Source organism: Lycium ferocissimum, chromosome 1 (assembly GCF_029784015.1).
Source record: "Lycium ferocissimum isolate CSIRO_LF1 chromosome 1, AGI_CSIRO_Lferr_CH_V1, whole genome shotgun sequence".
NCBI lineage: Eukaryota > Viridiplantae > Streptophyta > Magnoliopsida > Solanales > Solanaceae > Lycium > Lycium ferocissimum.
This window is the reverse complement of record NC_081342.1, coordinates 25,719,152-25,744,767: the sequence shown is the minus strand read 5'-3', so window position 1 is coordinate 25,744,767 and position 25,616 is coordinate 25,719,152. Positions and strand designations below refer to the sequence as shown.

The window sequence follows — 25,616 nt, the reverse complement described above, 5'->3', positions numbered from 1 at the left end:
ATGCTTTCATGTTTGTGCAGACTATTACGTTTTCATGAATTTTCGTACGCTATGAGATAATTTCAAGACTTTATTCCGCAAATTATATTTTCATGATTTATTTAAATTGCATCATATAGATATATTGTTTTGATGCCCATGTTGACAAGCAAGCCATGAGGTTCGTTCGGACACATGCAAGCAAGGCCCGAGTGCCGTGTTACGCCCAGGCCATGGTTCGGGGCGTGACACCAATCTTGAGAAAGACATAAGAAATAGTCTTTGCTCTATTTCTCTTCTTTTTATTTATACTAGTAAATTTGTTTGCGCTTCGCGCGGTCCTAAAAATATATCAGTGAGGCAACTTTTTGTATAAATTAGTCGATATAAAAGAAAAAGAAACATGACAAAAACTAATTCTCACCTATAAATTCATATCTAAACTCTTAATTTACCAAATCTCCTTTAAAGTAAAACCTCAAATTAAAGTTATAAAATAATAATGCCTAATTGAAAGGACACCTAAACTTAAGTAAGTTACAACATAATAGAAACTATTCATGTGGTTCCTCACTCGACAAAATAATCTTCGAAATAATTAAAAACACCAATATCAACACAAAGGGAACAACAACTTTTTTTTAATTAAATTGAAATGAACCTACATATTGAAATGAACCTACATACTCTTAATAATAGATACAAGATCTATATTTATGTCTTTAAGCACTAATTTTCAAAAAAATATGTATGTCTTTTCCTTTTTGTCCCTCTTTCATGCTACTACTTTTTCTTGAAAATGATATTTTTCCTAAATCAAAAGAGACAAAAGGTTGCTCATAAATCAGAAGGGAAAAAAGATACTCATTTTTCATTTTCTTTACTGTTGCATCAAAAGGTAAAACACAACTAATTAAATTTTACTAATATATCTATGTCAATTTTTTCCTTATACATATCATTTGAGTAGATCTGATGTCACCAAAATATAGCTTGTAGAAAAATCTAGAATGGAAGGAAAGGAGCCATAAGAAATACTTTACAAGAAAATAATAATTCAAAACCTCTTTTTAAATGGACATTAGAAGTATAATCTTAAAGCCCATTTATTAAATTCTAAGAACTCATAATACCCTTCCATAATGTAAATATCCTCCTTGAACAAAAACATATCAAATTTAATTTCGATAAAGGTTTCATCTCCTAGTTTCTTACCACAACCCATCCAGACTATAAAACTCAAAATCGTAGGGAGAAATTATGAATAGCGAGATAATAGATAAGGGAAGGAACCTGGCCGGGAAAATAATTCTTAGAGTCTTGTCTTTTCTAATTTCAACCTAGTCCCGTCTTGTTCCTAATCAATATGAGTTGTGTACTTGTTCTTTATCTTGATATTTAAATGTAGTATTTGGTAATTAAAGGTCTTTAATGGATTTAAATGAGATGTAAGTTACAATAGGGGAGCAAGTAATGAGAGTTAATACTCACCTCATTACGTGGTTTAGTATTGCCTCAAAATGGAGGCTCCAGGCATTCATTTGTCCACTATAAATAAGGAATATGAAAGGTCCAAAAGCTATTATTGGAATGTTTTCTTGCATTAACGTGTGGATGTTGAACATTTAACTGCAATAAGTAATTTTTTTATATATGATTGTTTATATGGAAAAGGGCCAAGTATACCCTTGTACTATCGGAAAAGGGCCAAATATACCCTTCGTTATACTTTGGGTTCAAATATATCCCTGCCGTTATACTATTGGGTCAAATATACCCTTCCCGATTAAAGTTGTCCAAAGTGGACATTCAATCCTAGGTGGCACTAATATTTGATGAGGTGGATGCCACGTGCAGATGCCACCTCACCACCCGTAACTCATTTTACCCCTCCCCTCTATTTTGTTCTTCCACAACTAAAATTTACTTCTCCTTCACTATCATTGGCACAACTAAGAATTGAGAATTTTGGCACTTACATCAAGACGGAGAAGTGGGAAATGCAGAAATTTGGAATGTGAAGATGGAATGATTTTAGGACCATGTTCCGAGAATTAAGATTTGGGAATCTATCTAAGATGGTAACGACACTGAAGCCCTATCAATATTCCTCTGATTCGGATTGAGCTTTTAAGGAGCATATATATATATATATATATTTTTAGTGCTAATGGGATGGTTCTTCTGGGTATAAGCAGTTGTACACTGTTTTGAATCAATCATCTTTGATCCTTGTTTTTTCCATTGTTTTTTTGTTTGGGCGTTAACTTGCTTTAACAAATGAGTCAGAGGTGAAGAGGATCCCCTTATTTTGTGTTTCTTTTTTCTTTTGGAAATTAATGTGACTGTTTCTACCTTATCTCATAAGCAGCAATAGAAATACAAGTCTATCTTATTGGTCAGGACAAGGTATACCTTGGTAATTCCATTGACGATGTCAGTTCTTATCATTGTGCCGAAAGAATTCTCCCTTTATGTAAGTGCCAAAATTCTCAATTCTTAGTTGTGCCAATGTTGGTGGAGGAAAATTAAATTTTAGTTGTGGAAGAACAAAATAGAGGGGAGGGATAAAATGGGTTAGGGGTGGTGAGGTGGCATGCCACGTAGCATCCACCTCATCAAATATTAGCGTCACGTAGGATTGGTTGTCCAAAGAGGATGTCCACTTTGGACAACTTTAACGGAGGAGGGTATACTTGAACCAATAGTATAACGGCAGAGGTATATTTAAACCCAAAGTATAACGAGAGGTATATTTGACCCTTTTCCGATAGTACAAGGGTATATTTGGCCCTTTTCCATTGGTTATATGCTGCTTAACGTTTTTTTTTTTCTATGTAACATGTGAATGTTGATCATTTAATTGCAATAAGTAATCTTTATGCTTGTATTGAATTTTGTTTAACTACATGAATATAATAATTTTTTTTTTAAATAAAAAAAATGAATTAAGATGCCAAAAAATTGAATGGAGGCCATAGAGAGGTGTCATATCACCTTGTCTCTGCGTAGCTTTATATTATATACTAGTCTCTATAAACGTGCAGTTGCACATTATTCTTAGTCAATCTCAATCATAGTAACAACTTTTAGATATTATTATTTATAATTATATACATTTATTTTATGAGTTATAAAACTATTACTATAGTACTGAATTGTATCTACTTAATAGTTAATACTTCTTCGAAATTGGTGTTCTCGATATCTATTATTTTCTTCTTTTTCTCCATATAGAAACATGTTACGACTAACATAATTCAATAGTAAAGATTAAGTGACCATATATTTATTTATTGCCATTTGCAGATACAAAAGTGTTGAAAATCCCTGCCTTTCATGGTATACATGTTTTATCGTGTTACACTTTACCCTATGTCTAGTAACTCCTTGTAGTAAGAAAAGAATGAAATTAATCTTAAACTATAAACTAATTATGCTTACCTTCTCAAAGCTGGAGCCATAAAAGACCTATGAAGTTGTTGTTATGTTTGGTTGTTTTCTAAAAGAATTCAAACTTTGAGTGAGGAAAAATTCTAGTTCCATATGAATCCAACACAATGCACGAGCTAACAATACAAAACACAAAGAGTTATATAAAAATCATAATGCATTCTATTTAAACAAAGAATCGTATAACCCGTAATCAATGTAGTTCAAATTTAGAGTCCTTCGAAAAAGTAACTAGAGAAATACAACAATTAATACAAAATAATTTAATAAAAACTAAACGTATTCATGTGAAAATTGCAATTGTAAACCAAAATCAAAAGGAACTATCAAGCATAAATAATATCCAAGCATGAATACAAATTCGCAATAATCACCCAAAGTTTGTTTTAAATAAAATCACTAATTTGTTTTAAAGTCCTAAAATTATAACCTTATTCAATATGGAATTATTTATTTGGAAGACTACTTTAACGTATAAAAATTGGTGGATTACGTTTATCTCTTATTTCTTCCTTATCGATCATCTAATTTTTGCAAGCCAAACATTACGTGATTTAACCAAAATCAATAATGGGTCTTTCACAATAATGTGGCTGGTCCCGCGGGTTATTTGTTAGGAAGAACATCCACAGTTTTTAAAGCGGATTAGTCTTCTTTTTCACAGAAAAAAAAAAAAAAATACTTACCAGTTTGTACGAAACTAAACTTTTAAAAGAAACATGAAAGATATAGCGCTATACTTGTCGATATTAAAAAAACTTGACCAAAAGTGCAAGGACGATATTTCGGTAAAAAAAACTTAAAAAGTAATCTGTAATAATGACTAAAGAGTCAAGAAAGTGATGGATTTCCCCACAGCTTACAATTTTCTCCCATTAAATTATAAAACTCTTGAAATTTTAGGGAAACAAGGGGTATTTGGACAAATAAATATAATAGAACAATGTTTCTCTTCCAAGCAGATTGAGATCGGTTATATGAATCCTCACTTATTATGTTGATCGGTTCATATCAAACAAATATTATTAAAAAATAAAAATAAAAGGTAAGCGTATTAACATAACATACAATGGCAGTAGGAAACATGAGTGACTTTTCAGCTTACCAGCCTTTTCAATTTGACTTTGACATACTGATAGAGAGCAGGACCTCGGCCTATAGTAAGATTCTACTCACCAACAGTCAAAAGTTTCAAGCACTAAGGCGGAAAGGTTTTCGTTTTATATCCCTCCATGTCCGTTGAAGCTGTCACCAACCAAGGGAGAAAGGGGAAAAACATGTTAAGAGTGATCAGTTACAATATGTTAATGCCTTCATATTTGGGTAAAATGTTTCTATCCATAAACTGAGAAAAAGCACTATAAAAAGCATCCATCTAAATTAGGAGTTATATCCATGTAAATTGTATTCTCGTAGTCGTAGGACATTATATGCACTCTCGCTGAGTAATATTAGGAGTTGGTATTAGAATTACATGCAATTTCTTTGTCTAGTATTCTTATCCAACAGAAATTAGGATCACGTACTAACTAATCACAATTTTATGCAATATGAAATTTTTTTAAGAAAAATTTTCAACTTAAAAGGGTATAAAAGTCGTTCAATATTTGAAGGATATTTTGGTCAACCAACATTTATATTCATGCTTTTAAAATAATATAGATAGATATATTTGTAGGAGTAGTATTTTATTTTTAATTTCTTTCTTATATACTCCTTAATGGAGTAGTTTCTTTTTGTTGGGATAGTCGAAGAAGCTTGGTATGATGTTATAATAATTATATTTACTTTAATTCTTTCATGTCTTGATATTCAAATCTTTGGTCTTGCTTCTTTTAGTCCTAATTCTCAATTCAAGCTAGTTTATCTATTCAAAAATCTCAATATTATTTCTTTTAGTCCTAATTCTCACGGAGGGATTAATTCAAATAATTTTATTGGTTTAAAATTGTTATCTTATTTCTTTTGGTCCTAATTCTCACAGAGGATTGCCTCAAATAAGTTTAATGATTTGAGGGTCTCTATTTATTTCTTTCAGTTCTAATTCTCACGGAGGGACTGACTCAAATAAGTTTATTGATTTAAGGGTTAATCGCAAGAAGTCTTTATTCCTCATAACACAAGTCAAGTCAAATAAGTTTTCCTATTCTTTTGTGGAATTTACTAGAATAAGATTTTATTATAATTGTACCGAGTGGATTCAACGACTCTCAAATTTTTCTTTTTAAATTTTCTAATAAATTATTTGTTTATTTTAAGTAATTTATAATTTTCAAAAACTCTCCTTTCATCAATTTGATTCTTTCAAATAGTAACCAAGACAAACACATTTGTAGCCTAGGTGGTTCCAATCTCAGTGGGACGATGTCTTAAACTATATTAGAATTTGACAGAGTACGCGCGAATTTTCCTAAGCACTTTAGCCTCGTCAAATTCTTTTTTCTTTTATTTCTTTTTTTCTCCATATATAATTTCATTCACTTTTGTTTGCTCCTTTTCTTTATTCTTTTTTGCTATACAAAAAAAAAATGAAATAGTAAATATTCGTTAACCTTTTTTTAATTTTTGTTTTGTTTTTCTCTAAATCAGTTATTATGATAACTTATACATTATACATGTTTTCTCTTTTTTGACCTTTCATTTCCTCTTTTTACTTTTTTCTCCTTTTCTAATTTTATTTTTTTCAAATAATTTTTTTCTTTATTTCATTTTTCTTCATAATCTTGTTCTATACACCTTTGACTTCTTTATATTTGTTCTTTTTTTTTTCCCATATCAATAAAAAAATAACTGATATAATACATCTTTTTATTTATTTTTATTATACAATAACTTATTCTAGCATATGGTATACCACACCAGTAGCAATTGAAGAATACTCTTGTAGTATATTATGATGCTCACATAGTATATATCATATACTAACAAGTTTTTATATAAGACTGGTTCGTTCCTTCAGAAAACACTTCTCATTCCTCTATGATACCCTTTGGTATATACCATATACAGACATGATATCATAGAGGAAAAATTCATTTCTTCAAAAAAAAAATGTTACAAATAATACCAAAAAAATAGAGTTTAAGTTTAATTTTGATACTTTAATTTTTATATCATTATTAGCAATTTCACTTGTGAAAAACATAAAGAGCTATAGTCATATCTTAGATATAAGTTTTGTTTCCATTTGTAATTTTTTATATAAAAATTTATTTTTCTATTAATTTCAATTTTAATAAATAAGATAGTGACTTTAGTATTTTTCTTAATTATTTCTTGTTATAGTCTAATTATTTAGTTTTTCTATATTTTTATTAGTCTAAAAATAGCTAGCTCATATTTTTAACATTGTATTTTGTTTGTGTCTTTGAAAAAAAAAAAAAAAATAAGAACGGGAAAAGACAAAAAAGAAACAAGAAGATAACCTAGTGCCTAATGGGAAAGTCCGCTATGTTTGTATAATTGTCAGTAGCTAGCCAAGAAGATAAGTTAGTACCGAATGATAAAAGTCCTCTATTTTTGTATAATTGTTGGTAGCCATTTTTTCCCAGGCTTGCTTTAAAGGAATAGGGCACATGCAAAATGGATATTTAGGATAATTACTTTTGGCATGGGCATATACGGATAATTAATAAGGTTTAGATGGGTAGTTTCTATAGTTTTTCCTTTATTTTTGTACTGGTGAGTTGTAATACTCGTCCCAACTAACTTTGTATATAATAGTAGAGATTCAACTCTGGAAGGAGGGCATCTTAGTAGCTCATCTGGTTGGCTATCTGAACTTTAACCTTGATGGTGATGATTCGGATGCTCATTTTTACTGCTCGCACAAAATATCTTCTCCTCATTCTCTTTGTTTATCTCTAAGAACACAAAATTTCACTCCATAAAATTGAGTTTCCGGTGAGTTTTAACGTGGTATCAGAGTCGATCATCCCAATTAATTGTTATACGATGTTGGGTTTCCCATCTTCTATTATTCATGCTCCAGATATCTAGTCCTGGCGGTGCAGGGGTGTTGAGTCCCACATCGGGTTAGACGAGGAAATTAGACTCCTTTATATAGAGGCCTCCTGAACAATCCTCACCTCTTGAACTAGTTTTTGTAGTTAGAATTAGGCCCAAAGTGCATTTCTAACAATCTCTTCTCATTCTGGTTATGTTAATCCGTCTGATGTCACAAATTGATCATGGTCATCCTTTTTATATTCATCCCCCGGCCCCGGATAATTTGGGGCTTTCAATAGTTAGAAGTGTTTTTTATGGAACTATTTATAGTGATTGGCGAAGGAGAATGCTTATTACTCTTCCCGGTAAGAATAAATTGTCCTTCATTCGGCCTGATTATGAGAGGCATCTCTGAATTCATGTCTTTCGTGAATGGGATAGGGGTAACACCATGGTGATCTTCTGGATTCACGATTTTCTTTTTCTAGTAATTCGTAAAAGTGTCCTTTACTGTCAACATTCCAAAGATGTTTGGATGAAATTGAAAGACATATATGGATATCCGAGTGGGATTAGGGTTTACCAGGTTAAGAAAGAACTTGCCTCCATATCCAAGGGTTCCACGAGTATTCCTGCCTGATGTCTGTAGGAATCAAGATAGAGTGACAATTTTGTGAACCTCAGCCTATACTTAATCACAATCATGGTACTCTGGATGAGCTTCTCAAATTGTTGGTATATCGTCCCTCCTACTAGCTGGGATGAGCTTCTCAAGAAATGAACCACCCAAACTGAGCCCAAGTGACCGAAGGTGAACCAGCCGGTAAACTTCTCGCATAAGATCTCCACCATAGCATAGTCATGCCAATGAATTGAAATGTAATCTCCAACCCATGTGACTCAACCAACCCCTTGGTAGACAATATATTCTCACATCGATCCATGAAGTCTTATGGAGTCTCTAATTTTTTACCTTCCATAATTTTATTTAATTACCTGGAATTCTTGGATCTCAAATGGAGTGAAATGTGATTTCATGAGCCAAAATGATTTTTACAAAATTATTTCGATAATATTTTGCCGTTTCATTTGGCAAAACTAATGCAAATATTTATTGTAAGTCATTTAAAATATTTTACATATTTTTACTATTAATATTAAAGTACTTGTCAAATTAATCAGAAAATAATTCAAACAATTATTCAATTAATTGCTTAAACTGTCAAGTATGAAATTGACAAATATTTTACTCCGTTTAATTCAAGAAATTTGATTAATTAAATAAACAATCATTTTACTTCTCAATTGTTGATTATTTGCATAATCAATTTGCATTTTTACAAATTTCAAAATTAATCATCATTATTTAGACTCTTAATCGTGGTTATATTTGAAAATTGTTCATCATATGATCAATTGCTGCGACAATTGAAATAATCAATTGATTTGTCAATTATGACCATGATTGAAATAACCAATTTCATGATTTGGAGCAATTAAGGCTATGTTTGCAATTTAGGCCCTTAGCTTTACCTATTGGTTGTGTTTGAATTAGATAATTAGCCCATATTTATAATTTTGCCATGATTGGGAATGTTCAATTAATAAACATTTTTAAATTACATATTCAAAATACTCGAATTACCTAGGGTTTAGCATATTTTTGCAGAAACCTTTAATTATTCAAGTAAGTTTAAGTTTTAAAATTTTCTCTTTTTGTTGTTTGTGGCTGAGTTCTGGGTGGAGAGGCAAAAGGAGCTTCAAATCCATTCTCGACATTTGGCTGCACACCACAAAGGCAATTTACTCTCCTTTTGTTATTTTTGGTAGTTACTTATTCTTAATCAGCTTTTTATGTGATCTGCTATTCTTAATCAGCTTTTTATGTGATCTGCTTTTAGTTTGTTTAGTTGGCTATGTGTTAGTTTAGATCTTTAATTGATTAGTTGTACTCTAGGTGTTTGGTTTAGCTTGAGCATGTTTAGTGCAACATGTTAGCTGGTTTATATGTTTATATATTATGATCGTTCTGATATTAGTTAGTTTATTTTAAGTAGATATATGTTTAGCTTAGGTTAATTTTGACCCCTGAAGCATGTTAATCCCTGTTTAGCTCAGGTTTAGATCATCTTTAATTGGTTGATGTAATTATTTAGTCAATTATGGTAATCTTTAAGTATGATGTGTTTGTTTTGCCCTGTTCAGTTTATTTCAAGAAAGTCCCTGTGTGTTAATTTTCAAGGTTAGGCTTAGTGTTGCTAATTGATAGGTGAATACAACATGTTTGTTTGAATCTGTCTGTTCAGTCTAACCTTCCTTCTATGTAAATGTGTTTATCCAGCTCATTGTGGTTACTTGTTAAGAAAAGTGGTATGACTACCCTGCTTAGTTGATGGAAAAGTTGATTATTAGTAAAATAATAACTTAGAATGGTTCAGGATGCCCAAAGGTTAAGAATTTGACAAGTTGGTCTTCATATTTAACTAATATACATAGGCTGGATAGTCAACTTAACTTGTGCACTAGTTCCTTGGTTTAATGAGTTCATATCAAGGGTATATGTTGTGTCTGTGTTAATTTCAGTTGGTGTGATTTGGTTTTCTGTTGCAATATCATTTGTTATAAGCTAAGCCCAGGGCTGCAGTTGTGTTAATTGATCAAATGTGTTTATTAAATCTTGTTGAGTATGATTTAGCATATACTTATTCTATTTTGATTCAGTATGATTTAGCACATACTTATTCTATTTTGATTCAGTACAATTTGATGGCATATCTTGTTGTGATAGTTTAGCATGTTAGCAAATCTTATAGTGGCATTCCATCCAGTCATTAGCATATCTCTAGTTTGCTTAAGCAGAGACACTATCCAAGACCATGTGCTTGTTGAAGTTTATTTGATATAGCCTATCTAAGTATCAATCATGACTAATTGATATCAGTTATATATCATTGAGACCTCTGCGCATCTACTCATGCCTAAATCTTTGCCTGATTATGTCTACAGTAGTCCCTTCATGAGCTTAGTTGTCATTGCATGCATATTTGTGAAAATGTTTATCTGCTAGCCTATATATACCCTTGTTGAAAACTGGTTTGAAACCTTACATGTATTCTTTGATAAGTTGCTGCTCATTTAACCATCATGCACCTAATCCTTGATGTCTTCTTGTCTATTTATGGCAAACCTGCTTTTTGTATGTAAGTTAGAAGTGTTCATACCTTGTTAGGAGTGGATACTCACTTGCTAAAATGTCTTAGTGGTGGTGTTTGCTAAATAAGTCATCAAAAGTCCTATAGTGTGGTCTTATATGGCTGTTGTGTACTCAGAATCATGCATAACCCTCTCTCTTTTCCTTTGTCCAAATGAATAACTATACATACATTTAGCTAAGTTTTAAATAATCATGATTATGCCCCTTGTGAATATAATGAGATAAGAGGGGTTAGCTTCACCCAGACTTGATTACTACTTGCCTGATTAAGTGAATAGTATCCTGTTCAGTCACTCGAGGAATAACATGAGAAAAAGGTAGTTTAGGTGAGATTGTTTATTTATCCTCTAAAGCCTGTGTATGCTAACCTGTTTTTTTTGTAAAACTTATAAACCTAGGAAGTCAATGAAACTTGTTCTTTTCCCCCCAAGACTGTGACCCATCTTGTTAGTGGAAGTTATGTCTTTGATGTGAAACTGCTTACTGCTGGTCATGCTACTTTGGTCATCAATGCCTACAAGTTTGTTGAGTCTGCATGACCTCACCACCTAATCTCTTGTCAGATATGTCAATAAATGTATACACAACATTTTATAAGTCAATAGGGGTCAAATATAGTAGACATGATACATGTATGGTTTGATATGCTTGACATGCCCTGTGTTATGGCCACTTTTCTTTCCTACCTTGTAATGAGTTGATATTATTGCTGGTATATGTGAAATATACAGGGTATACATGTTCTGTATACACTCTGTGTATATAGGGAGGTATACTTTGTATACTTATTGAATGCTCTTACATGAAGTTGGTATACAACGAACCTACATGATGTGTATATATTTGGTAGCCTAAATAGGAAAGCATGCATGTTGTATATATCAATTGGACCTAGATGAAAATTTCAAATTAACTGTTTTTGGGTAACATTTTCTGGGCCTGCCTTTGTATATCTAATTCTGAACTGCGTCTGCTACCTTTATAATTCCGCATGTTTAGGCCTGTCCTTTAGAATTTCCTGCCTGTTTGGACTCATATGTTTATTTTATCCCTCTGTATGAAGTTTGAATATTTTTCATATATATGGATATGTGATTTACATGCATCCATATTTGAGTTCTTATTGACTTAAGTAGATAAGCATAGATATCCTCTAACCATATTTCCCCTTTGGCAAAAGTCATAGATAGCCCCCTAAACTTTGCCACATTTTCCTCTAGGGTACTTAAACCGAGGGTTGTACCTATTGGGTACCTAAACCAGTCTAAATTTAGTTCCCATTGGGTACCTTTTTCACAATAATCAGCAAAATTAGGAGAGTGTATTACACTCTCCATGACGTGGCAACTTTGTCAAATGAAAACATGACATGTGGCGGTGGGGGGTCCATAATAATAATTAAAAAATAAATTATACAACCCCCTCCAACTCCTCATCCCCCCCCCCCCCAACCGGCCGCCGCACCACCACTGGTTGTCCCTCCCCCCCACCCCCAACCGTCGTCCCCCCACCCCACCAATAATTTATTCCCCTTTTCTTCTCTTATTTAGGTCTATCAATGTCTTTAAATAAGTTAACCAATGAAAGGTGAGATAAAAAAATTAAAAAAAAAAAAGAAAAAAAAAAAGGCATAGTAATGGTGAATCCCCATTTTTTCCGGTGAATAAGATGGTAATGTTACTTTTTAGATCTAAAAAGGACAAAGAAAATGGTGGTAAGAAATAACATCCAATTCACAAATTAATTTTATATAAATAATTAAAAGAAAAGAAGTGTTATAATGAAGAAGAAGAAGAAGAAAAAAAAAAAAAAAAAGGAACAAGAAGAGGAGAACATACAGTGGAGAAGAAGAAGAAGAGGGAGAGGAAAGAAAAAAAAAAAGGAAGAAGAAGAATAAGAAAAGAGGAGAACGTACAGTGGAGTGGGCGAAAGAGAAGGGGCGGGGTGGGGTTAGGGGATAGATGCGGGAGGGGGGGTGGACGGTGGGTTATTTTTTATTTATTTATCTATTAAATTTTATTTAAAAGAAGTAAAAATTTAATCAAGAAAAAAAAATTTAAGGAAAAAAAGGGTTGTCCACGCGCCCAACAAAAAGTGAACCTAATTGCTGCGCCACGTAGGCAAAAGGTACCCAATAGGATCGAATTTGGACTGGTTTAGGTACCCAATAGGTACAACCCTCGGTTTAGGTACCCCAGAGGAAAATGTGGCAAAATTTAGGGGGCTATCTATGACTTTTGCCTTACCCTTTTCTCCGTCTTTGCTTGCATGGGACTTCTTCACGGGCCACTTGGGCCATTTTCTTCTGCCTGAAACCTATCAGGCCTGAGGCCCAACCTTCTTTTTTTATCGAGTCCGCAAAAGAGAAAGGGAAGCTAATATTATCGAAGGCTGACCTATGGGGGAAAATAGGCAACTGGTGGTCTTAGGTAGGCCCACCAGCCTAAACCTTTCCTCATTTATTTCCTACTTGCATATTTGTAATGTATATATAAAAATACTTGTACATATTGAAACCCTTATGAATGCTTAGAACTTAGGAAAAACGCTTAGTATTATTAGGAAGTCACTCAAATGCTTTTCAAACTTGGCTAAATTCTAGCTTATACATGAAGTTGATATTTAAACTTTCCTATGTTTTTCTTGAATCTAAAAACTGGTTCTGAGGTTTCGGATAGAGTCTAAATGATGACGGAGCTAAGTTAAGTTTTGGGCTTTCCGCTCCTTACAAGAAATCTGAAAATGTTAAGTTTTAGGCCTTAAGCCTACTTCAAAACCTTTTAATCAGAAATGTTGCAATTGTTTCTTTTTGGGCCTTAAGGTACACGAGACTGAGATAAAATGAACTTAAAGTTGTTATGGGCAATAAAATGATCTGGACAGAATCACTTTCAAAACTGGGTTCAAATCGAAGATAAAATGGGAAGCTGAAAATGCAGATTTTTCAAGTTAAAATGATTTTGTGGTTGACTTGTATAGACTTGGAAAATTTTCATAAAAAGAATAAAAGTATTTTTGGGCCAAAAGCCCAATTTAAAAGGTTAAAACAAAGCGATATATACTTGGACTGATTTTGGGTAAGATGGCTTTGGTGTGGAATATGTTTCAAATATATGAGCTTCAATGTGACTAAAATTGGACTTAATATATTTTCCCTTTCCATTATATACTTATATTACAAAAAAGGGAGATATACTTCACCTATTTTCTTATATATATGTAATAAAACCTATAAGAACTAAACTCATATCATTAGGACTAAAATAGTAGCGATTCTACTCGGGAGAAATCCCGAGTGTGTCTTGGTTAGGAAATGAAGTGAGTTGAACACTTGTATGGATTTTTGAAACCAAAAACCCTCTTTTCTAAGGGGGACATTTTGTCGGAATTTTAAATTTATGATAAGCATGACATTTTGCATAAAGTAAATATTTTTAAGCAAGTAATTATAATAATCACACATTTAAGCTCGTAAGTCAAACGTATTCTACGGATCCTTAATACGAGGGTGCTTAAAACCTTCTCTAGGGGATCACTAGAACTCTTACTTCAAACTCTAGTTTTAAAAGGATTTTTCTCTTGTTTGATAAATCCTTTTTACACGATTTTCCTAATTTCCCTTAATAAATTAGGTGGCAACTCTAAAAATACTAAAATTTATTTAGAGCCCCAACAACCTCTTAGTAGGCTTTATGCACCCGCGTAAAAGTGAACCGTAACAGGTATAGCAACAAACCCATTCTCAACCTGAATCCACCCCGGTGAACCTTTGGAACTATTGGTGGATCAACTGAGAAAATCTAGCAGCACAGCCTTATTCACGAGTAGTCATTGGTGCTCTAGACTTAGTTTGAGTAACTGTGTGAGCTCAGGCCTCTACCCCAACCTGTCCTCTAGGCCTGCCCTTGCTTCCAATAGTGTACTTAGCACCAAAGACAACCTCCTACTCACCACGACAAAGAAAGAAAGAAAGCAAGGGAAGTTTCCTAAATGTCACTGTAGTATCTTGAAGATAAGTACATACATATTTATACTGATAAATGAGACTCTACTAAACATTGTTCATAACAACCTAAAAATTTAGAGTTCTAATACCACTTTGTCACGAGCAAACTTACTCATCTACCGTGATGGCATTCGACATCTCTGTTACGTGAACCAAAAAAATCATATACAATTGACGCATTCTCAATCATTAGAAAATAAAGTGTTAAGATATGGAAATAACATAGATAAATAATTTCCAAGGTAATACAACGTGAAAGTATAACTAACAATCCCCCAAAAACTGGTAAAAGTAATTTTAAGCATCTAAGAGTAGAATAATACAATGTTGTCTCGAATGAAATACATAATTCGTTTGTATGGAAATAAATAGAAATGAAAACCCAATCTACCACGAACAAGTTGATAGCTCACTACTGGAATATCAAGCAAACTTCAGAGCTCACTTTCTAGCTACACTGGTGCTCATATCCAAATCTTCACATAAAGTGCAAGAAAGAAAATCAAATGAGTACGAGGAGTATTTATTAAGTATCATCGACTGTATCCATATAAGTAGTGGCAAGAGTCATATCGAAGATACTTGTTTTTTAAACTTGTGTAATAAAATATACATATTAATAAACATGTAGCACAAAAATTACATAAATTAAATATACGCAACATCAGCAATTAATGAAAAAGCACAGATAATTTTTCAAAATCAATATACATGATAAAGATTCAACATCTACACTGAAACTAACAGTTTCAACCATTTATACATGTGTGCACATTATCAAGGGCTCTCCAAGACAAGTGACTCATGATGAAAGGATCTAATCCACATGCAATATCCGAGCAATGGATAATTGATACATCCTAAGCCCAACACCGATTTGTGACACTCAATTCGTGTGGTCAACTCAGATGTCAACAACACATGAAAAATGAAAGTACAGATGTACAATACATAACTAAATCAGTCAAAACATGTAATCCGACATACATATAATGTTAAACCAACATGTAATGGATGCCCACAATATTATACTAGCATATAAAAATGCATCTTAAATTATTTCACTGATTTAGCAAGTAATGACCAACAAGTAGCAATAATATGTCCCACATATTAATACTCAGTGTTCGCATGTATACTCGTCACCTTATATATACAGTAAACAAGTTCAATTTGGTAAAATTTGCTCATTGAGGTCGAAGTCATAACTTACCTAGGTCCAGCTTAACTTTAACATTCAAGAAATATTTTTCCATGTCAGGAACCGTTCAAACGGTTGAACTCCATTCGAAAGAATACTTAATGTCAATTAATTTTATTGACCATAATTTCATAATTTAATCACAATCTAGGTCAAAGACAACTGAAACTGAATTAAAAAGTCAACCTTGAGCCCACATGGTCAAACCTTGAAACCAAAATCGTATTTGGGTTACCCATAGCCCCACGAGTCCAATCCTTTAATTAAATTTCCATTGGATTTTATTTACTAGCTTTAATCATCAATTCACCAATAGGGCTTAGTCCAAAATTTTCCAAATTCCAATATCAAGTTTCATATTTTAATTGTAAAACTTTGAATAAATCATGTATAATCATTATGGGTAAGAGTAGAATCATTACTTTGAGTTTTTATGAGAATCCCATGTCAAAATCATCAATCTCGTTACTAGTTCGTCCGTGAATGGTGAAAGAATGACAACGTTCTTGAAAATCTCACATTTTGTACTTGAACCAGTTTTTCAGCATATATAACCACGGTTCAGTGGAATTTTCTTTCAGTATGAGCACGCATATGCGACCGTGATTGCGAAGCTTTACAAGAACTCCTTCAACGCGATCGCGCACTTGGGACTGCGATAGCAAAGCTTTACCAGAACCCCTTTAACGTGATCACGTATATTAGGGGGCTGCAATCGCGGTTCAGTGGAATTTTCCTTCAGAATGATCGCGAAACTTTACAAGAACTCTTTCAGCGCGATCGCGCACATGGACCCAAATCGTGAATCTTCACCAAAACCCCTTCAGGGTGATCGCGTTAGGGGGCCGCGATCACGAACGACGATGTACCAATAGAAAATTTACAACAGTCAAGTTCAAAATGATGTCGAAACTCACCCCAAACCCCTCTGGTCCCAGTCAAACCATGTCGACAAGTCTCAAATGGTATTATTGATTTATATAAGGTCTTAAAACATAATTTGACATTATAAAATTATAAAATAAGGGTTGGATTGTTGCGGGGTTCGCATATGCATCCCATGTAATAAAGTTACTGGCATTTCCATTAAACTAGCTTTCTGTATCTTGGAAAAAAAGAGCAGGAAAGCCATGGGAAATTCCACGAAACAAAAGATAAAATTTTGGCAATGCGTAAGATAGCTTATTCTATGTTTCCATTTCCATAGTTGGACATAAAGGAATAAGCACATTACATTTGAAAAGGTATCTCTTAATGTTGGTGAGAAATATTTTTCCGATGATATTTCCGGTGATCGGCAAGATAAACAAGAAGAAGAAGGTTTTCGATGACAACTAGGTTGAATATTTTTGGTTTGTCCGTTGACTTTGAAATACATAAAAATATGAATGGATACATTTGTTTTGGGTTGAATACGGATACCCATTGGGCCTGTATGAAATGTTTAAGCTCAAGCCCACATGATTTCTGTTTTCATCTGAAGCCCAAAGAAGCTCACGTGCTCATTTCCATTCAAACACAGCTGTAGAGGATCTTTACGTGTACATAGTCTAGAACTTTCTGTATATGCAATTCTGTATTTTTCTTTTGTTTCATTTAGAAGTTTGTTACATAGAAAACCAATAGGAGATAGGTGTATATATAGTTAGCCGCAATTTCGCATTCTTTAGCTAGCTATTTAATTATGAATGTACAGTGAAAATAATACAAAGTGAAATACAACAGAAAATTTTCTCTACATTTTTTCTTTCCTTTCATGGTATCAGAGCAGGAGAATTGAATCTTGTTTTTCCTTTTTCCGTTTTTCTTCTTCACTATGATTCCTTCATTCTTTAACTATGGGAGAAAACACAACTGAAACCATTCAAGCAGTTGCTACAACTGCTGGAAAAGAACTGATTTCACCTTCTCATCCTTATTTTATTGCTCCTTCTGATTCCCCAGGAATTTTGCTTGTCAAGACAGCCTTTGATGGGAAAGGATTTGCTGGATGGAGGAAAGGGGTATTGACTGCTCTCACAGCCAAAAACAAGGATGGTTTTATTGATGGAACAACTTCTGAACCAACTGATGATGCAGATCTGCACAAGCCTTGGGGAAGAGCTAACAACATGGTTATTTCATGGCTTTTGAACTCTCTTTCAAGGGAAATTTCTGAGAGTGTGATATACTCTTCTACAACCAAGGATCTTTGGTCTGATTTAGAAGCAAGATTTAGTCAAAGTTGTGGTGCTAAGCTTTTTCAACTCCAGAAGGAGTTGAGTGATCTTGTGCAAGGGGCTAATGACATAGCAGCCTATTACACAAAGATCAAACGACTATGGGATGAACTTGATGCACTTGACATTTACACCATTTGCAGCTGCAACTGTACCTGTGGATCCAAAGAGAAGACAATAAAAAAAAAAAAAAAAAAAAAACAAGATGAAAGGTTGGTGCAGTTTTTGATGGGTCTTAATGACTCATATTGTGCAGCAAAAGATAATATATTGAAGATCTCCCTTTTGCCTACTGTTGCTAATGCCTATGCTTTGCTTGTTCAAGAAGAAAAGCAGAGAGAATTTCACAACACCCCTATGTATCCTGATGAGAGTTCATAATTTGTTGTTGCTGGACAGAATCCCAACTACCTTGATCCTAAGTTCCCTACCAGCAGGTCTCATAAAGGAACCTATGATAACAAGAAATCTAATATAACTTGCAGATATTGCAAGAAGATAGGACACTCTATCGATCAGTGCTATAAGCTTAAAGGGTATCCAGCCCATTATAGGATTGCTACAAACCAAGGAATTACAATTCTGCTCAGGGTAATGTGGCTATGTCAGGGGAAAATGCAGCAAATCAGATCTATGATAACATGGAACCATCAGAATCTGGAAAGTTACTCACTCAGGAGCAGCTAAATCAAATCATGCAGATGCTTAATCAAGGAAAAACTGGTGAACAAAGGAGTGATTCTGAGGTCATAGCAAATGCAAACTGTGCTGGTATAAGTTTTAAGCCTTTCTCTTTTGACTCTAAGACTTCTCACAAAGAAATTAGCCACAACTCTTGGATCATAGATTCAGGGGCAAGCCATCACATGACTTTTCATAAAGATTTTTTTATGTCTCTTAAGATGTTGCCTAGAGCTATTTTTGTTAAACTTCCTAATTCTCAGATGGTGAAGGTCACACATGTAGGATCTGTAAGACTTTTTCCACATTTTATCATCACACATGTTCTTTTTGTTCCAAATTTCCACTACAACCTCTTATCTGTTCAGAAGCTTTGCCAACAGTTTCATCATTTACTAATTTTTTCTTCTTCATATTGTTTTATGCGGGGGACTTCTATGAAGAGCCCAATGGTCCTTGGTGAATCCAGAAATGGTTTATATGTGCTGCAGAGTAATCAACCTAATGTTTCCAGTTTTAGTAGAGCTTGTAGTAGAGTTTCTCATTCAGTTCTTAAATCAAACAGCAGTTCTTCCACTGCTTTATCTAGTATTTCCTTTTTTGATGTAAACAAGAAGTTGTGGCATGTTAGACTAGGACACATGCCTTTGTCCAACATGAGAAATATCAATGAAATTTCTGTTACTGTTAATTCAAAGTTTGATGTCCCTTGTGATATTTGCCCTCTTGCTAGACAATCCAAATTACCTTTTCCTATTAGTGATATTACTTCTAAGCAGATTTTTGATCTTATTCACATTGACACGTGGGGTCCCTTTCACATCCCTACATATGATGGGTATAAATACTTCTTAACTATAGTAGATGATTTTAGTAGGGGAACTTGGATATATCTCTTAACTACTAAAAGCAATGCTTTTCCTACTCTGAAAAATTTCTTGGCAATGGTTGAAAGACAGTTCACTAAAAAGGCAAAAATCATTAGGTCAGATAATGCTTGGGAACTTGGTTCAAGTCTTGAAACTTCTAATTTCCTATCTTCTCAAGGGATAATTCATCAAACATCTTGTGTAGCCACACCACAACAAATGGTGTGGTAGAAAGAAAGCATAAGCATTTACTTGAAATGTCTAGGGCCTTACTTTTTCAATCTCACCTACCTTTTAAAGTTTGGGGGGATTGTGTTATGACAGCAACATATCTGATAAATAGATGTCCTTCAAAAGTTTTAAAATTCAAAACCCCATATCAACTACTATTTGGCACTGCTCCTTCCTATTCTCATTTGTAGGGTTTTGGTTGCCTTGCTTATGCATCTACTTTGAGTTAGGAAAGACATAAATTAGAACCTAGAGCTGATGCATGTATTTTTCTTGGCTACCCCATTGGAAAAAAGGGATATAAACTCCTCAACTTAAAGACTCAGAAATTTTTATTAGTAGAAATGTGATTTGTCATGAAACTATTTTTCCATTCAAATCCATTAACTCTAGTGTTCCCATTTTCCCTGTTCCTTCTACTATCTCAGATCCTAATGATGTTTCCGCATTCCAAAATCCTGTTTCACCTCCTACTTCTTCTCTGCCTAGTTCCCCTTCAACAGTTTCCTGTTTTTCCCCTTCATCTACCTCTTCTTCTTCTCATTCTAACCGTGTTCCTATTTCTTCTCCTCTAGCATCACCTGATATTCCTATTCCTTCACCTCCTGTCTTAAGACAATCTAGTAGAGATAGAAAAACCCCCGGATACTTAGATGATTATATCTGTAGCACAGTTCACTTAACTGATGTTTGCAAAAAAGAATTTCTTTGTCCTATTGATGTTCCTTCTTTTGCTTTTAATGCACTTTCTTTTTCTAATCAACATTTCCTTAATTCTTTGTCACAAATTCAAGAACCTAACAGTTATTCCCAGGCAGTTCTTTATCCTGGATGGCAAGATGCCATGGGCAAAGAATTAGATGCTTTACTCACTAACAATACTTGGGAAGTTGTTCAGTTACCCCTGGGAGAAAAGCTTTACCATGTGAGTGGGTATACAAGGTCAAGCTTAAGACACTAGTAAAAAATTGTCAAAAATCGACGGAAAAAACCGACGGCCTGCATCGGTTTTTTCATTGAAACCGACAGGAAAACCGACCCATCACGGTCCGTCGGTTTTCATAGCCTCGCTTTTTGAAAACTGACGGATCGCGCGCCACGCTCCGTCGATTTTTTATCCAATAAAAAAAAAATTAAAAAAAATCAACGGATCGGTTTTTTAATTTTTAATTTTTTTAATTTAAAAAGAAATAATATAAATTTTATAAAAAAAATCGACGCGATGTCCGTCCGTTTTGGAAATTTTACACTAATTTCCGTAAAACCGACGGATCGCGCCGGTTTTCCGTCGGCTTTCGGAAAATTTCCGCATGCAATTGCTTGCATTTTCGACCACACCTGCACAAAACCAATACAAAAACCAGCACCAAAACCTGCTCAAAACCAGCACTAAAATGTTCCAAATCAATTCTAAAAGAGCTACAACACATAAAATCACCCTAAGTAACAATCAAACACATCAAACACTATCTAAACACATCAAATACGATCTAAATAGACCTTCAAAGTTCAAAAATATTTAAATGTCCAACCAAAAGTACCATTAACTAGTTCTACATAGTTTTAACATAAGTCCGTAAAGCATAAAACATAAGTCCATTATGAAATCCAAACTAAAACATAAGTCCCACGACTATATAAATGAACCCTAACCGTTTCCGATTTCAAATACTTCTTACACCGGCAACGAAAACAAGCACAACTAATTACCCCTTCATTTTAAAAAGGGTGAAGTGACATTGCATGTGTGATAAACTTGTCAACAAATTCATCATGTACACCCACACAATCACTATTATTTATATTATACATCCACATACGATCCATCTACAAAAATATACCCAAAAGTTATTGAGGTTATAGAAATATATTTTAACTTAAGAATTCTAACTTAAAATATAACTTAAGCAAAACACAATCCCGACCAATTCTAACTTTGAATTCTCAATAACAATTCTAACTTTAATAACTTATGGATTCTAACTTTAATATAACTTGGAAAAGTACAATCCCAACCAATTCTAACTTTGAATTCTCAATAACAATTCTAACTTTAATAACTTATGGACTCTAACTTTAATTCTAAAAATTGAAAAGTAAATCTAGTCAAATAAAGTCTACATTTTAGTTTAGAGGTTATAGAAATATTATGACTTAACAATTCTAACTTTGAAAAGCACAATCCCAACCAATTCTAACTTTGAATTCTCAATAACAATTCTAACTTTAATAACTTATGGATTCTAACTTTAATATAACTTTGACAAGCACAATCCCAACCAATTCTAACTAAGCTAACACAAATACATTGGCAATGAACATAAAAAATAGCACAATCTCAAGCAAATATACATATATGAAAAGTAAACTAGTGAAATAAAGTTTACATTTTTTCACAAATTCAACATCAATAATTTTTAAAAGTACAATCCCAACCAATTCTAACTTTGAATTCTCAATAACAATTCTAACTTTAATAACTTATGGATTCTAACTTTAATATAACTTTTAAAAGCAAAATCCCAACCAATTCTAAAAATTGAAAAGTAAATCTAGTCAATAAAGTCTACACTTTAGTTTTGAGGTTATAGAAATACTACAACTTAACAATTCTAACTTTGAAAAGCACAATCTAAACCAATTCTAATTTTGAATGCTCAATAAAAATTCTACTAACTTACGGATTCTAGCAAATAGCACAATCCCCACCCCCCCCACCACCACCCCCCCCCCCCAAAAAAAAAAAAAAAAACTAGTCAAATAAGGTATACATTTTTGCACGAATTCAACATCAATAATATTACAAACAATGATAACAAAGCTAACACAAATACATTGACAATGAACATAAAATATAGCACAATCTCAAGCAAAAAAAAAAAAAATGAAAAGTAAACTAGTCAAATAAAGTTTACATTTTTTCACAAATTCAACATTAATAACACTACAAATGATGTTTAACAAAGCTAAATAGACTAACATTAGGCCTAAAATCTACAAATAAAACTAAGATTGAAAGAATTTTAAAAGCCCTAATTTAAAAGAAACTACCTCAAATTACAAGTTAAAAACGGGGTTGAGCTACGCAGGTGGCGGCGGGTGGGCGGTGGCTAGCAACAGGTGGCGGGTGTGGGTGGAGTGGGGTGGGCGGCGCGGCGGGTTAGGGTTTTTTATTTTAGAGAGAAGTGGGTATTTTTTTGGGAAGATGGCAAATGATATGCCAAACCCGTTTCTATCATATTGTTAAAAAAAACCGAGGGCAAAACCGACGTGGTCCATCTGTTTTTTTAAAATGTTGACCAGCCTTTGACCAAAAAAAAAAATTAAAAACCGACGCGGTCTGTCGGTTTCTTTAAAAAAAAATCGTTTATTAATATTTTAAAAAACAAAATGAATTATAAATTATTTAATATATTCTTAAAAATAAAACCGACATTGTCCGTCGGTTTTTAATTAATTAATTTTTTTTTTTTAATAAAACCGACGTGGGACCTCAGTTTTTGTAAAAAAAAAAAAATTGGCAGAAATATAATTTCAATTTGCGAAAAAAACCAACGTTGTCCGTCGGTTTTTTTAATTAAAATAATAAAAAAAAAGAAATACACACTTTGCGTCGGCTTTCAAACGCGCGATCCGTCGCTTTTTGTCCTTCGAATTTTAAGCGTTTTTAGTAGTGAGAGTGATGGTTCTGTGGAAAGATTAAAAGCTAGGCTTGTTTAAGAGGTGACATTCAAAGGGAAGATGTAGATTTTACTGAGACTTTCAGTCCAGTGGTTAAAATCACTACTATTAGGTGCTTACTTGCCATAGCAGTCAAGAAAGGATGGGGATTATTTCAACTCGATGTGAATAATGTGTTTTTGCATGGAGAGTTGGATGAAGAAGTCTCTATGCAATTTCCTAAGGGTGTACAACCTCCTTCTCCTTCACATGTTTATCGACTTAAAAAATCTCTATATGGCCTTAAACAAGCTTCACGTCAATGGTACTCTAGATTGACTGCTGCCCTTGAATTTAAAGGCTATGCCCACTCTCTCAATGATTATTTTCTTTTTTATAAACGAAAGGGGACTTCTATTTCTATTCTTGCAGTATATGTTGATGATGTTGTTTTGACAGAGGACGACATTGAGGAAATTCATGTTTTAAAAACTTTCTTACACTCAGAATTTCAGATCAAAGATTTGGGCCATCTACATTATTTTCTAGGTATGAAGGTCATACGGGAACCTGAGAGATTAATATTAAATCAGAGGAAATTCATTCTAGAAGTTCTTACTGAATATGAGGTTCTTGATAAAGCCCCTATATCTTCACCTTTGGACCATTCTGTGAATTTGAACGCTGATGAAGGGGTTCTACTTTCTGATCCCACCTCTTACCGACGACTAATTGACCAATTGAATTATATGACTCACACTCGCCCAGATCTTGCTTTTGCCGTTCAACATCTGAGTTGCAATCTCCCACGCAATCTCATTATAATGCGGCCGTTCATGTTCTTCGTTACTTAGCTGGGAATCCTGGTTTAGGACTTTTCATGAATTCTTCTCCTCTTTTAAATTGGTTGCTTTCTGTGATGTGGATTGGGTGACTTGCCCCGAAACTCGTCGTTCCATTAGTGGGTTTTTTATAAGCTTGGGAGAAAGCCCCATTTCCTGGAAATCAAAAAAAAAACCTTCAGTGTCTCTTTCATCTGCTGAGGCAGAGTACAGGTCTATGCGTCGTGTTGTTGCTGAAATTACCTGGCATGTGCGTCTCCTTGAAGATTTATCAGTTCCTCCAAGCCTTCCCATTCAACTTCACTCAGATAGCCAAGCCGCAATCCACATTGCTAAAAATTTGGTCTTTCATGAACGGACCAAGCATGTGGATTTAGACTATCATTTTGTGAGACAGCAGTTCCAAGCTGGTTTGATTTCCCTTTCTTTTGTTGCATCTTCATCACAGCTTGCCGATCTGTTCACTAAGCCACTTTCTGGCCCTTCTCACAGATATCTCTTAGGCAAATTGGGTGTTCGTACCCCTCCAACTTTTGGGGGGGTGTTGGTGAGAAATATTTTTTCGATGATATTTCCGGTGATCGGCAAGATAAACAAGAAGAAGAAGGTTTTCGATGACAACTAGGTTGAATATTTTTGGTTTGTCCGTTGACTTTGAAATACATAAAAGGATGAATGGATACATTTGTTTTGGGCTGAATATGGATACACATTGGGCCTGTATGAAATGTTTAAGCTCAAGCCCACATGATTTCTATTTTCATCTGAAGCCCAAAGAAGCTCACATGCTCATTTCCATTCAAACACAGCTGTAGAGGATATTTACGTGTACATAGTCTAGAACTTTTTGTATATGCAATTCAGTATTTTTCTTTTCTTTTATTTAGAAGTTTGTTACATAGGAAACCAATAGGAGATAGGCAGGTGTATAGTTAGCTGCAATTTCAGATTCTTTAGCTAGCTATTTAAGTATGAATGTACAGTGAAAATAATACACAGTGAAATACAACAGAAAATTTTCTCTACATTTTTTCTTTCCTTTCACTTAAAAAAGAAACTTATATAGTACTTCTTAACCTAAGCCTATGTATGTATAACTCGGAAATTTGAGTGGGTATACATTGAAAGAAACGTATGTACGCTTTTTTCAATATTCAAGCAGAGCGTTAGATTCTAAACAAAGTGAAAATTGTGCCTGCATGTCCACTATCAACTCTCAATAATGCAAACACATGCTAAATATTCTAAAAAGAAGTTATGTTTTGTGAGTGCACCATGCACTATCTTTGGTTCCTTTTTTCTCTTTTTCATCA

The 25,616-nt window shown here is 33.7% G+C and overlaps 1 protein-coding gene and 1 pseudogene across 1 annotated transcript; one reads left to right on the top strand and one right to left on the bottom strand.

Moving 5' to 3' along the window:
- LOC132063590 (UDP-glycosyltransferase 1-like) overlaps window positions 1-8,232 on the bottom strand; it is a 15,279-nt pseudogene extending 7,047 nt beyond the window's left edge.
- A 9,407-nt stretch (window positions 8,233-17,639) lies between these two features.
- Window positions 17,640-18,401, top strand: LOC132063580 (uncharacterized). The gene is made up of 2 exons (XM_059456200.1): window positions 17,640-18,171; window positions 18,277-18,401. Exons 1-2 carry the CDS (start codon window positions 17,640-17,642, stop codon window positions 18,399-18,401), a joined length of 657 nt encoding a protein of 218 aa, XP_059312183.1.
- Window positions 18,402-25,616: the final 7,215 nt, after the last annotated feature.

What these genes read in the sequence shown, in the direction of transcription:
- LOC132063580 (XM_059456200.1), top strand. Translation starts at nt 17,640, where the DNA reads ATGGGAGAAAACACAACTGAAACCATTCAAGCAGTTGCTACAACTGCT. An exon ending in CACCATTTGCAGCTGCAACT is followed by an intron (nt 18,172 to 18,276) that starts GTACCTGTGGAT and finishes CATATTGTGCAG; the next exon opens with CAAAAGATAATATATTGAAG.